Source organism: Rhamphochromis sp. 'chilingali', assembly GCF_963969265.1.
Source record: "Rhamphochromis sp. 'chilingali' genome assembly, chromosome: 1".
In the NCBI taxonomy this organism is placed as follows: domain Eukaryota; kingdom Metazoa; phylum Chordata; class Actinopteri; order Cichliformes; family Cichlidae; genus Rhamphochromis; species Rhamphochromis sp. 'chilingali'.
In genome coordinates this window covers 56,026,840-56,039,984 of record NC_137929.1, presented here as the reverse complement: position 1 = coordinate 56,039,984, position 13,145 = coordinate 56,026,840, and the positions used below count along the sequence as shown (strand labels likewise).

General features: G+C 40.2%; 2 protein-coding genes across 2 annotated transcripts; both read right to left on the bottom strand.

The window, feature by feature from the left end:
• Nucleotides 1–256: 256 nt before the first annotated feature.
• LOC308393350 (uncharacterized protein) lies at nt 257–6,128 on the bottom strand. The gene is made up of 4 exons (XM_080877047.1): nt 6,004–6,128; nt 3,318–3,385; nt 2,070–2,415; nt 257–1,891 (listed from the first exon to the last, which is right to left on the bottom strand). The coding sequence occupies exons 2-4, from the start codon at nt 3,327–3,329 to the stop codon at nt 1,668–1,670; spliced, it is 582 nt and encodes a 193-aa protein (XP_080733173.1). The 5' UTR covers nt 3,330–3,385; nt 6,004–6,128; the 3' UTR covers nt 257–1,667.
• Nucleotides 6,129–7,073: 945 nt separating this feature from the next.
• LOC308404646 (Fc receptor-like protein 1) lies at nt 7,074–12,710 on the bottom strand. The gene is made up of 4 exons (XM_080894798.1): nt 12,618–12,710; nt 10,598–10,870; nt 8,350–8,595; nt 7,074–8,263 (listed from the first exon to the last, which is right to left on the bottom strand). The coding sequence occupies exons 1-4, from the start codon at nt 12,658–12,660 to the stop codon at nt 8,133–8,135; spliced, it is 693 nt and encodes a 230-aa protein (XP_080750924.1). The 5' UTR covers nt 12,661–12,710; the 3' UTR covers nt 7,074–8,132.
• Between the last annotated feature and the right edge of the window lie 435 nt (nt 12,711–13,145).

The window sequence follows — 13,145 nt, the reverse complement described above, 5'->3', positions numbered from 1 at the left end:
TCTTGATTATCAGCTATTATTTCAGTGGTCACCTGAAACTTCTTAACAGTCCCATATTTTTATTCTTAGACTATATAGAGCAACATTTGTGGTCCATTACACTCTGGACATATGAACAACATCTTAATCTAAACCTTTAGAGACCAGAGCACTGACACTAACAGTTTAGAGGTTCGGGAATAAATGCTTTCCAGTCACAGTCAGGAGGACTTTGATTATTAATAAAAAGTACTGCTGTGGAGGATGGTGTAAAATCTTTTTAATGCTGGATTGTGCTACTGTGGTTATCCTGGATCAGAAGGAGAGGTTGACATCCAGATGTAGAGTTCCAACAGATGCAGTTTATTTTATATTCAGTGTAGTGGTACATGAGGGTTGGGTATTGTGTGGTTTCTGCAAACAGGAGCCAAAAGGAAATTACAAAACTAAGGAATTTCACAGGCTTCAAACACCCACACTACTGTGCTATTAAGTAGTTACATCACTGCAATTTAGCTGAACATGAATGCAATAAATATATTCTAAACAATTAATAAATGTGCCACAAGAGGGCACTCAGAGCTTAGCTCATATTGGAGCTAAGCTCAGATACAGACGAGAAAAAACTGGTTATGGCTAACTAACCAGATCTAGCAGTGGTGAACAAGCAGAGGAACAGATGTGACTATACTGAGTGACGGCAACATCAGGAACACGAGAACTGGAGAAATATCAAGAGCTGAGAAGATGTGGAGGATAACATCTGTGATGTCTTTATTAAACACTTCACTGCTTTCAGATTCTGACATTTAGATTGAATGAGACAAAGCTTAATTGTGTTTTAAAGCCCTGAAAATTTCATGTTTTCATATGTGTTTTACTAATCAAGTTATGAGGGCTAAAAAATGCGTCAGAGATAAGGCAAATTAAAAGGCACCAAGTGTCATGTGTACTCTGAGCTCTGAAACTCTCTGAAACTCCGAAAATAATCACAGTATGATTTTAAAGCTCCCCATTTTCTGTTCAGTCCATTTACCACTGAACAGAAGTTATTATCAGCAGAGTTTAAGTTTAAGTTACGTGTAATTTCAGTGTCACTGAAGCTTCTTTTGTTTGATGGTTGAATATAAAGTGTCTACCCTGTCTACCCAAGTGCTTGTTCACAGCTTGATTGTTGGAGCTTTTTGCTATTGTAGGGTATTAACCTGACAGCATAAAGCACCTTGAAGTCAAACCTACTGTGAAATGTGACTATATAAATAAAAGGGAACTGAATGTGAACACCAGTGCTGTTTCTATATTTAACAGTTGATTCTGGTATTAATACAAGACCTTTGTTTTGAGCAGCAACTTATCCCAACTTATCCATATGACCCTCTGAATGCTACCCAGAATGCACTACATCAGGGTGCCAATTCTTGTTTCTATAGGGACCATGTTTATCTCCTTAACAACCAAGCTGTTAGCTGCTGTTAACAGTTCGTTGCTTCACTTTGCATGTGCAAGGACAACATTTATCTTGACTTACAGCTGTCAGCACATCTAAAAGATTCTCAAATGGGTTCAGGTGGGAACTTTGAGATAATCCAATAGGATCATACACAGCATGTAAATACTTGATGTACATTCAGAAATAACATGAAATCATCTTGAGGTGCTCTTTATTCCATTGTAAAGAAAGTAACATTTCAGGCCATTTCCTCCCTCTTATCACTAGGCTTGGCTGGAAACTGCTCCTTACTTCTTTTAAATCTCAGAAATACCATAAACCCAATGACAGCAGTGATGAGAACAATAACAACAACAACAACAACAACAATCTGAATACTCAGAGTTTCTGCTTTTCCATCATACATGTCTGTAGCTCCTTTTTCCTTCAGCTGCTGTTCCAACAAGGTTTTATCCGTTTCACCTGCAGAGAAAACATCAGCTGTCAGAGTTTTGCTGTTGATCATCCACAGAGTTAGCAGCATGCTATGACTTCACCCATCACATGGTCATCCACCCACTATGTCAAAACTGCACAAAATTATAACTGGCCCAAAAAACTGGGGCGCGATGCAGTTTTCAGGGCGTGTAGACAAACTCACCTGTGACTGTGAGGTTGATGAAGTGACTGATCTCAGTGTGAACTCTTTTACTTCTCACAGGGTTCCTCACAGCTATGTGACACTCATACATCCCAGTGTCATTAAACGTGACCTTCTTCAGGATCAGAGAAACGTCTCCATCCTTCATCTCCGGGTGCTTCAGCTTCACTCGGCCATGAAAAGATGGATGTTGGTAGTTTTCATAGGAGCGTTTGTTCCTGTAGAAGTAGACGTAGCCGTCTGTGTTCAGGTCAGCTCTGCTCCACTTCAACACCGAGATTCTTTCATCTGTGGAAATGTGACACTGAAGTGTGACGTCCTCTTCAAGCTTCGCCTGCACATCCTGCTGCAGAAAAGAAAAGAATCAATCTTTTTTTCCCCACTGTTAGAACAGGATATTTAAAACTGAACACACCACAGTTGATCCAAAAAAAAGCCTGAAATGATGTCAGAGGAAAAAAGGGCGTTTGTGGTTCCACACATCACAAGTGTGAAAATGTCATGGAAACCTTTTTCTTTTCATCCAGTGCAGGCAGGTTTTTCTTTTTAAATGTCTAAAAGTACACCGAGATATCTTGAACATGATCATTGTGTTTTATTTATTTATTTATTGTATTTATTAATTCACATTTAGCATTTGTGTAAACTAAAAGTACATTTTCAACCTCTGTGGCTGTAAAAACAAGTCAATCCAGAAGCAGTACAAAATGCAGGACCTCTAATGTTCACTTACAGCTTCAAAAGAGACTGTTCGTATTAACTATTATCTTAGAACGGCAAAATAAGCTGTCTACAGACTTTAAACTGTTTGGGTCTTCGTACCTAATTTCCCCTTTTCTAATAACTCCATATGGATGATGCCGAGGCTAGAAATGAGGAAAACACTTGATTAACGTGGACCTAACAGAGGTGGTTGTACCTGCCCGCAAGGCTTCACCTCAGCTTTTGTCTGTGGTCACGGAGTCCATTTGAACATCTGTGTTAAACATGATCCTATTATTTGAAGTTGTTCAGGAGATATCGTGTTCACAATAAGATAACTCCTCTGACCACAGGTTCCAGCTCAGTGTGAGTCTGTAAAAGTCCTTCACCAGTTTTTTCCAATTGGATTTAAAGCACTCGTGAACGATATTAGCCGAGATAATGAAACATTATCATTAATAAAACACTCCTCTTTGATATTATTTTGTCCTCTGATACCAAGCATGTGATCACAAATGCCTTGTAAGGCTGTCAGATGGTTTTCACCTGAGCACACATCTGTGATGATGTGTTTGATGTCCAGTCGGTGGTCCCTCTTTGCTTTAAACTACCTCCTGCACAAAAGATAGTGACTGATGTCAGACTGATGTTAATGATTTTCATTTCACACACATTCAGCGACATCCTGAGCTGAACTGAGAGCAGCATTAACAGTTTAAACCTTTGAGGAAATGCTTCTTCTGTGAGATATTTTTCATTTCCAGGTAGTCTCTTAACACGTTTAGACACAGGGATCACATTTTAAACATGAACACAACTAATAATGTTAAAATGATAGTTTAGGAAAAACATGTTTTCTCATATTAGAGTAAGATTTTTAATGATTTAGATCACCACAACTGTGAAAATCCCACGCGTTATCATGAATCACTCTCACATCAACTCATCGTTGCATAGTAAAATCCCCCAATAATAATGGCTATTAGAGTCATGGGACAGATGAGATTTCCTCAGAACCTCTAAAAAACTCCCCATCTTATCACAGTTATGGTTGAAATACACAGTTTACCATGTTAAACACACTTTAAAGAGCAAACTTCTCATATTTGATACAATCCCCTTTGACATCTCGGGGGGCTCTAGAAGCAACAATAAGCCTGCCTTCTTGGTGTTGATTTCAATGACTGACGGGCTGCTACTGAACTCTGTCACAGCGTCGTGCATGGTAAAAATTATCACTTAACAAGTGTCAGAAGTGTCAGACTTGATAACAACACATCTTGTCTAAGCATTAGTGTGAAAATGGATAAAGACAAATGGGCTGTTATAGCTTGCTAACGCATTTTTACCAGGGCCGTATTTTGAGGGGGGCATGGACTCGTAAAACTGCTTTCAACATCTTAAATATCTGAACATCTGAGTAAACACTATCCCAGGATGGATGAAGTGGAAGTTGTAATAAACCCATTAAAAATGTATGTTAACCAGACGCTAGACTTTGATGAAAACTCTAAAAAATGAACTTAAAATAATCATGGAAAGGATTTCCACATTTCATCAAATTGGAATAACAGAATTGCATAATGCTAAAAATAAATAAATAAAGCAATTTAAAATACGTGGAAATTCTTTCCATGATTGTTATTCGAAGAATAATTTTTTTTATTCTTTTTTTTATTTTATTTTATTTTTTTAGAAATTATTTTTTGAGTTTCATTGTTAAAGACTTGAGTGAACTGAACTCATTGCCTTAATCAAGATCTATGAAAAGTGACAGGGAAAATACATTTAGTCATGTTTTGAACAATTCAAGTTAATTTTTTTCTCTACACGGAAAAAAAATAATTTAGTTAGGCTACTCTTTTTAGTTTAGCTTTGAAGTTTGACACGAATTAAAATATAAACATGCTCAGTTTCACTCCATTGCCTGTGTGTGAATGGGTGAATGACTGAATGTAGTGTAAAGCGCTTTGGGGTCCTTAGGGACTGAGTAAAGCGCTATACAAATGCAGGCCATTTACCATTTCACTCACCTATAGATGAAACAATTAGGGATAAATACAGGAAGATTATTAAAGAAGTCATCTAAAGTCTGATAGGTGGACGAACACGGCGGAGCAGCTGCACACTGAGCAGAACAGGAGGAAGACTAAAGCAAATGAAAGCGAAGAAGTCACAGGGTTTCAAAGAAGTTATTCAAAACGACACAGCTGTCACACCTCTATTTACGAGGCTGCTTCACGGAAACGATACAGATTAGCTTGCAACGAAGCGGCTGATCTAGCGCTTAGTAAAGCGCATTTCCCCTGTAAAAAAAAAAAAAGGGGGGGGGGAAGAAAACACAAGCTACTGAAAAAAATCACTGGGAAAAACCTAATTGTATTAACCTCAGCAGCTCAATGTGACTGCGCCCGTCATATTTCAGTCTGATCTGTTTAAATACAAGTTTGAAATTAGAGTTGTATGTTGAGCTTCGATGGATGAATGTGTTCGCTTCAGGCTGGGTGTATGCCCGGATACATGCTGTGTCCTGTGGAGCGACAACAACAGAAACAAGAAATCCTCAGATTTTGTGTTTTAAATGTTCTGACAGCAGCAGATGTCGCAAACAGCGAGATGGACAAATTCAGTCTTCAGTGGGTAACCATAGTAACTCTTCTGACTTCCAGGTTAAAATCAGCTGTAATCTTCAGTTTCCCTTCTCAGTGTGTTTTAGGCTGTTTGTAGATTCTGTGCCGTAAGAACGCGGTTTATAACGCTGCTGAACCGTGTCTTACGTTTCTCGCTCAAAGTGTGCGCGCACAAAAGCTTCTCGTTAATGCCCAGCAATGCTTTCGCATCTCATTTGCACCACTAATGCGTCATGTTTCCTCGTATATTTAAAGGCTTTACTTTGTAGCTCTCTGTCAGCTGTTTTCTGATCCTTTCTCTGAGTGAAGTGGGAAACGCTCAAGCGGTCGGTTACGCGCACAAGACAAAAACAAAACGGCCTGTTTTGATCTGAGCGCGCACAGCGAGAAGCAGGAAGTTTTTTAATTTCCTCACATCGTCTCTGACTGAACGTTTCTGTTTTTGGAGTCAGCAAACAAAAAAGAAAATATATATTTAACCCGCTCCGGAGTTATGGTTTCCTTAACTGTTTATCTGCAGGCAGGTCTCACATGGTTTACTTATGAGCAAGTTTGGAAATCTAATAAATATGAAGAAATCGCTTATGTTAGTTAACGCTCACCTGCAGACACAGTGAGTCCAGCAGAGACGCTCAGATGTCCGAGCAGCCATTTCCGCTTCAATGTTCCGAGTTTGAGAAATATCCATAGGATGGTGAGATTTCCCCAAAACAGAATATCCCAGTTTAAACCCTGCCGAGGAGTTTAAAGAGAAGTTTTTCAATACAGCTAAAAGTTTCTGAGCGTGAAAACAGGTGCGTTTGTGTTCAGTGGCTGCTTGTCTTTTGAGGAAGGAGAACAGACTGAGGGTGGGGTTATAAACACGTGCTAATAACAAAGGGGCTCAAGTCAATGAGCTAAACGTCTGGATTCAGAGCTGCTCAACAACAAAACCAATCTATCATAAGTCACATTAAAACCATCATAGAAGCTGTTTAGTCGAATCTAAAGGATTCATGCTCAGCTTGAAGTAGATCTCTGACTGTGACCTTCCATCATACTGACAGTGGCCCACACTTGATTGGCTCTAAGCTAAGAAAATGAACATGTCTGCCAAGAAATGTGTGGCTAAGAAAGTGACGTGGAGTCAATCATGAAGCTCAAACAAGATCTGCAGTTACAGTTTAAAGCAGTGGTGTCAAACACGAGGCCTGGGGAGCAGAACCAGCCCACCAACAAGATGAATTTAGGCCGACTGGAGTTGAAGGAGTGAAAAATTATACAAAACTATAATATTTCCAGATCTAGATATAAAAAAGAAAACCATCATAAAAAATTGGAAATAAAAAATAGATAGAAAATGTGACTCATCATAAAAAGCAAATGTATTAATCAAATTGTTTAAGTTGGGTAAAGGATTCATGTTTTAGCTTTTTTTTCCCAGTGTCTCATTATTTATTACTATTTTCAGAATGTAATTCCTTAAATTAAAAAAGGAAACTATGGCAGGGTGCACTCTACTAGTTAAAAAAACAAAAAACAAAAACTCAAGTGTTCAGTCAGTGGCGTATAACACCGACACGTGCTTTCCATTCACAGTTAGTATTATTTATTATTAATAAAACACTAGTATCAGCACATCAATAAAAAAATGAAACAGGTTTTTTTTTAATTTTACAGTTTATCTGAAGGAAGTAGTGCAGCTTTGTACTGTACACCATAAACTGAACAGTGTAAATGTCAAAGGGCAAACTGAATTAAAAACAGCCATAAACTGTGTTAGCATGGAAAAATACACTATCTGCTCCAGCCTGCAAAATAGCTACACAATCTTAATCTCAACAAACAGTGATGAACACTGTAACATACGTTTCTGTGGACACACACAGGGACATGAGAGTAAATCAACAGAAAGGTCATCTGACAAGTATGCGAGTGGTTGTGCTTTGCTACACTAACATTTGCGCTTCTTTTAAAGTGGAAATGTTTTGGTCATTTCACCCGAGTACTCATATTGTGCCAGAGCTACTTATACCAGAGTAGCTTTGCATGCAGTTCAAAATGAGAAGCCCCTTGGTGTATCCCTTATCAGATAGAATCTATCTGAAAAGAGCTGTTTAACTCCTCCCTCTTCAGCATAACTTTCTTCTGATTGGCTGAAAGCGTTAAAAAGCAGGTAGGCGGGGCTTCTGCACTGCAGGAGCTTTGTGCACTCACACCAGTATCTGTGAAGAAAGAGGAACTTACCACTGATGAAGAGAAGAAAAAGTTAACAACAAATTTTAAACAGTACAAAAAAATGGATAACTGAAGGGAAGTGGTGCTGTTCAACTAAAGAAATGAATACTGAAAATATCTGCTGTATCTGAGCAAAAACACAGAGGAGGTTGAGCCTTAGCAACTTGAAAACATTACACACTCTAAATGTGGTTAAGAAAAAAACAAACATGCAGCTGTGCGTACAGACATAAAGATAGAAACTTTAAAATCCAGCAAACAATAAGCTAATGCTCTTCTCTTATCACATTTCAACCCGTAAATGACAAAACAAACACTAAATCACAAAGAAGATGAGCTTGTTGTCCTCAGTGTCATGTTTGCACTTTTCTCCGTTTCCTTTTTGTCCTTTTGTAAAAGTCTCCATATTTTTACTGTTTAAATATGCAGTTATAGTGTCAACATTTAAAAACTATATTGTGTTTTTCAAAAATGTCCTCATTTACTGAAGTCATACATGAGGAAACTGGTGATGTCATCTTCTCCAGCTTCTTCTGGTAAGCTGGTTCCATACAAGCAATGATAAAACCACAACACAGACTGATGCAACAGTCAACAACACGGTGAGAAGAATAGAGGCTCCAGAAGGTTTGGTGGTGTGTTTCTCTAAAACAAAGCAAACACAGTCATTAAGTCGTCGTCACATTGTGAATGTTGAAACCTGCAGAAACACAGACAGGTGAGTGCGTCACCTGTGACAGTGATCCAGCTGGATGGAGACTCTCCATGACCGCTGATGTCACACTTGTAGAGGCCTTCATCAGACCTGGAAACATGCTGGATGGTCATGTGACCTGTAGGCTCTTTCCCGATGAAGACGCCATCTTTATAGAAAGCAGCTGGGAGGTTGGAGGGAGTGGTCTTTGTTTTACAGAGCAGAGTGACGTCATCTCCCTCCATCACAGGGAGGACAGGACTCTGCAGGATCACTGATCCACCTCAACACAGAGACAAACTACAGCATTTCATCCATTTACACACAGCTTCATCAACACTAACTCCACACACTCAGCTTACCAGTGACTGTCAGGTTAACCATGTTATACATACATGGTTAACCTCACAACCTGTATACATATATACAGTATATGTATATATGTATATATATGTATATATATACATATATACATATATATACAAGGACAGGCCCCTGCACGGTATGTACCACCGGCAGATAGAGGAGGTGGCTGATATCCAGAAATCCTACCAGTGGCTGGACAAAGCTGGACTGAAAGACAGCACAGAGGCACTAATCATGGCAGCACAAGAACAAGCTCTGAGCACAAGATCCATAGAGGCTGGGGTCTATCACACCAGGCAAGACCCCAGGTGCAGGCTGTGTAAAGATGCCCCAGAGACAATCCAGCACATAACAGCAGGGTGCAAGATGCTAGCAGGCAAGGCATACATGGAACGCCATAACCAGGTGGCCGGCATAGTGTACAGGAACATCTGTGCCGAGTATAACCTGGAAGTCCCGAGGTCAAAATGGGAGATGCCCCCAAGGGTGGTGGAGAATGACCGAGCTAAGATCCTGTGGGACTTCCAGATACAGACGGACAAAATGGTGGTGGCTAACCAACCGGACATAGTGGTGGTAGACAAACAGAAGAAGACGGCCGTAGTGATCGATGTAGCGGTTCCGAATGACAGCACTATCAGGAAGAAGGAACACGAGAAGCTGGAGAAATACCAAGGGCTCAGAGAAGAGCTCGAGAGGATGTGGAGGGTGAAGGTAACGGTGGTCCCAGTGGTAATCGGAGCACTAGGTGCGGTGACTCCCAAGCTAGGCGAGTGGCTCCAGCAGATCCCGGGAATAACATCAGAGATCTCTGTCCAGAAGAGCGCAGTCCTGGGAACAGCTAAGATACTGCGCAGGACCCTCAAGCTCCCAGGCCTCTGGTAGAGGACCCGAGCTTGAAGGATAAACCGCCCGCAGGGGCGTGCTGGGTGTTTTTTATATATATATGATTGGAGCAGAATTGTCTGAAGCGTTTGGTTTCTATAAGCTCTAAAAAGTTAAGTTTTCAATTGAAAAAGAGGTTAAAAAATGCTCTTGTGCCCTTTCACATGATCTATTACTCTATATGGGTTATTTATTTTTTTGTGAAGGTCAGCTTTGACCCTGGGTCTTAGAAATGAAGGGTCAAGTTCAAGTGCTTAGTCAGGCTAAGTAAAGCCTAGTATGTTGTTCACAAGTTTGAAGAAGATCCATAAACGGTTGTGGGTAATATGCATTTTTTGATGATTTCCCCACGTGGTGTGACCTTGACCTGATTTCCCCAAAATTAAATCAGCTCGAGCTGTTATTGGTATCTACCATTTTTATCTACCATTTGAAAAAGGCATCCTGAAAACTTTGGACACTAGACTGCTAACAAACATACAGACAATCAAACAGAATCAATTACATGCTTCCTCCCTTCAGGCAAAGAACTACAACAATTCATCCATTTACACATAGCTTCATGAGCAGTAATGTTGGTTTTACGGTCCCACACATGCACAATTGTGGTTGGGTTTTTTCCCATCCCAGGTGTGTTCCAGTGCAGTACTCCAAGATCCTGACTGGAAATCACTGGAAGCAGATTATGTGAGCAGTTGAATGTGGGCCGGAATAGAGCGAGGATCGAATCAGAACAGGAGGATGGGGAAAAAGTGAAAAAAAAAATAGTATGAAAAACACAGTCAACACTTTTCATTATTTTAACCCTTTTTTCACTTCAGCTCTTTCTGTGTTTGAACGTCGATCTTCCCCGTGGGTGGCTGACAGACCATCAATACTACAAGCAAGACTGGCCCACAGACCTATTATACTTTGGTATACTGCCTCCATCTGGCAACAGAGCTCATTGCAGGGAGACAGGCCATCCCTGAATTGGAGCGGACAGTGAACATGCTTGACCATAAAAGAAGCTTAACTCCACACACTCAACTTACCAGTGACTCTCAGGGTGAGGGTGCTGCTGGTTGCTCCCTCTCTGAACTCGCACCAGTAATCTCCACTGTCCTGTGTTAAGATATAGGTGATCTTGCAGGCAGAAGCAGTTGCTTGCCCCCACCCATCTCCACACGGAGTCATTCGCTTTTTACTAGTGTTTCTCCTCAGAGTCCATCCAGCAGAGCTGTCGTCCTCCACGCAGCTCAGAGACAGAAAGTCTCCTTCAAACAGCTGGAGGTTGCTGGGACTCACAGTCAGACGAGCTGTGAGGGCTAAAGTGAAAAACAAGGAATCATTTTGATACCAAAAACCATCTGGTCTTTTTTTTTTTAAATCAGTCTTCTCACATAAGTGAGATACTTGTGCAACTTAGGTGAGATGAAGCCCCGGAGAATAAAAGAGCAGACTAACATGCAAGTTTCTCACATGATGGTTTGAAGAGGATTCATGACGAAAATATTCAAATCTAAATCTGAATCTGTAACCCATGTGATGTGTAATCACTATCTGTTTATACACCTCTGTCCATTTATTTCCATTCCTTCACCCCTAACCTGTGGCAGCAGATGGCTGCTCCACCCAGTCTGAAGCTTTTTCCTGTTAAAAGGGAGTTTTTCCTTCCCACTATCGCCAAGTGCTTGTTCAGAGGGGATCGTCTGACTGTTGGGTGTTTTTTTTCTAACACTGTACGGTCTGTATCCTACAACACGAAGCCTCTTGAGGCAACTGCTGTTGTGATTTGGCGCCATATTAATACAAAAGATGATTTATCTCAGTTCATACACCAACATGAGTCTGTATCAAACCACAGGACTACAATTACAAATCTTAGAAATAGATTTGTTGTAATTTGTTGTACTGCTGTCAGTGTGGTAAAAGCACAGCACTAAAAAAACCAACTGCTGCTCTCTGTACCCTGTACTTGTCTATACAGCTATCCCTAACATCCTCCCTCTGAAACCCTCTGCTTGTCCTCCTTCCCTCCACCCATCAGTCTTTTCTGTGGTCTTCCTCTTTTCCTCCTGCCTGGCAGCTCCATATTTATGATTCTTTGTCCTGTATATCCATTATCCCTCCTCTGCATATGCACAAAACACCTCAACCTTATATTTTTCAGTGCGACCAGTTAGAAAAGATGCAAAATAAAGAAAATAAAAGTAAAATGCAGATGTACTGATCTATCAATACGAATGGAAACATATGGACTCCTCTACATGTAGTAGCAGGTTGTATGCAACACAACCGTGTGCGTGTATGTTTTATTTGTCTTGCTCTAAGCTCATAGTGGAAGAAATTGACCGCATGCTGTGAGTGTTTTCACCCGTGGTGGGGCGGGGCTAACACGGTGGGCAGGGAGAGAGTTTGTTGTTGTTACACATCAGAAACATAGCTAATGGTTTCTGTGCTATATTTTTTCCACTGAATGAACAACAACAACAAAAAGCCCGCTGCTGTCGAGAGCTCATAGGTTTAGACTAAGCTTGTGAACAACCTGTTCTCATCCTCATTTCGTGTTTGTGGAAGCAGCTGGTGAGGCTCATGTATGCACATGGATTAGTTTGTTGTCTGTTCCCAGACAAACATCAGCGAGACGGGTCTGTCTCTCCCAACTCGTCTTTACACTGTTAGCACCATCCTTTACTAACCTGTGAGAGATAAAAGTCAAACACTGAAACTTATTTAGGTCACCTACACCAATCCATTAATTAACTTCCTTTATGATAGACCATTATCTCTGTATCCTCAACACCATCAGTCAGGCCACGGACTTCACAGAGATCACCATCATCTCCTGAATTAAGTCGCTTAATTAACTCCTTGAGTCGCCTCAAGGTGCTTTATATTGTAAGGTAGACCCTACAGTAATACATGCAGCTAAAAACTAACCAATCATAGGAATTACAGAAACAAAAACATCCAGGATCTCTGATATGTGCCACAAACCAATTATATTACATATTTTAAAAAAAACTTCCATCACTTCCTTATAAACTTTTGTCTTTTTAGTGCTTTACTCACCACAAATCAGAATCAAAATCAGGAGGAATCTGAAAGAATCCATGAATGACGAGTGCAGAGTGACTGCAGAAGGAAACCAGCTTTACATTCGACACTGACAAGTGTTTATACAAGGAGGCAGCGTCATTTAAAGGAAGGGTTTGTGGTTCTCAGAATCGAGACCAGAAGCAGACAAAGGGATCACACGCCAGACAAAGGGATCAAAAGTAAATAAATGTAAAGATCCTTGTGACCAGTGTGATTATTTAACTAGATTAACATCTCTGGCCTCAAAACAGAGCACACATGCACCGCCACAGCACGACACAGAGCATAAAGCAGGAATATCACAGGATGTCAAAATAAAGCTGCTCGATGTTCCAACAGTTCCCTTATCTTTTATTGACATAAGACATTTGAAATGTGTCATATAAAATGTAAGGAATGTGAAATAAGATATAAGGAACATGAGATATAATATAGTAGCATAGCACAAACATCTGATAATACTACAAAATCATTAGGACTTATATTGTATTATATTGTAAA

Excerpts from the sequence above, each read along its gene's own strand:
- LOC308393350 (XM_080877047.1), bottom strand. Across the intron at positions 1,892-2,069 it reads CATCAACCTCACAGTCACAG|GTGAAACGGATAAAACCTTG; the intron begins GTGAGTTTGTCT and ends TTTTCTCTGCAG.
- LOC308404646 (XM_080894798.1), bottom strand. The coding sequence starts at position 12,660 with ATGGATTCTTTCAGATTCCTCCTGATTTTGATTCTGATTTGTG. Across the intron at positions 8,596-10,597 it reads CCTCACCCTGAGAGTCACTG|GTGGATCAGTGATCCTGCAG; the intron begins GTAAGTTGAGTG and ends CTCTGTGTTGAG. Across the intron at positions 8,264-8,349 it reads CAGCTGGATCACTGTCACAG|AGAAACACACCACCAAACCT; the intron begins GTGACGCACTCA and ends GCTTTGTTTTAG.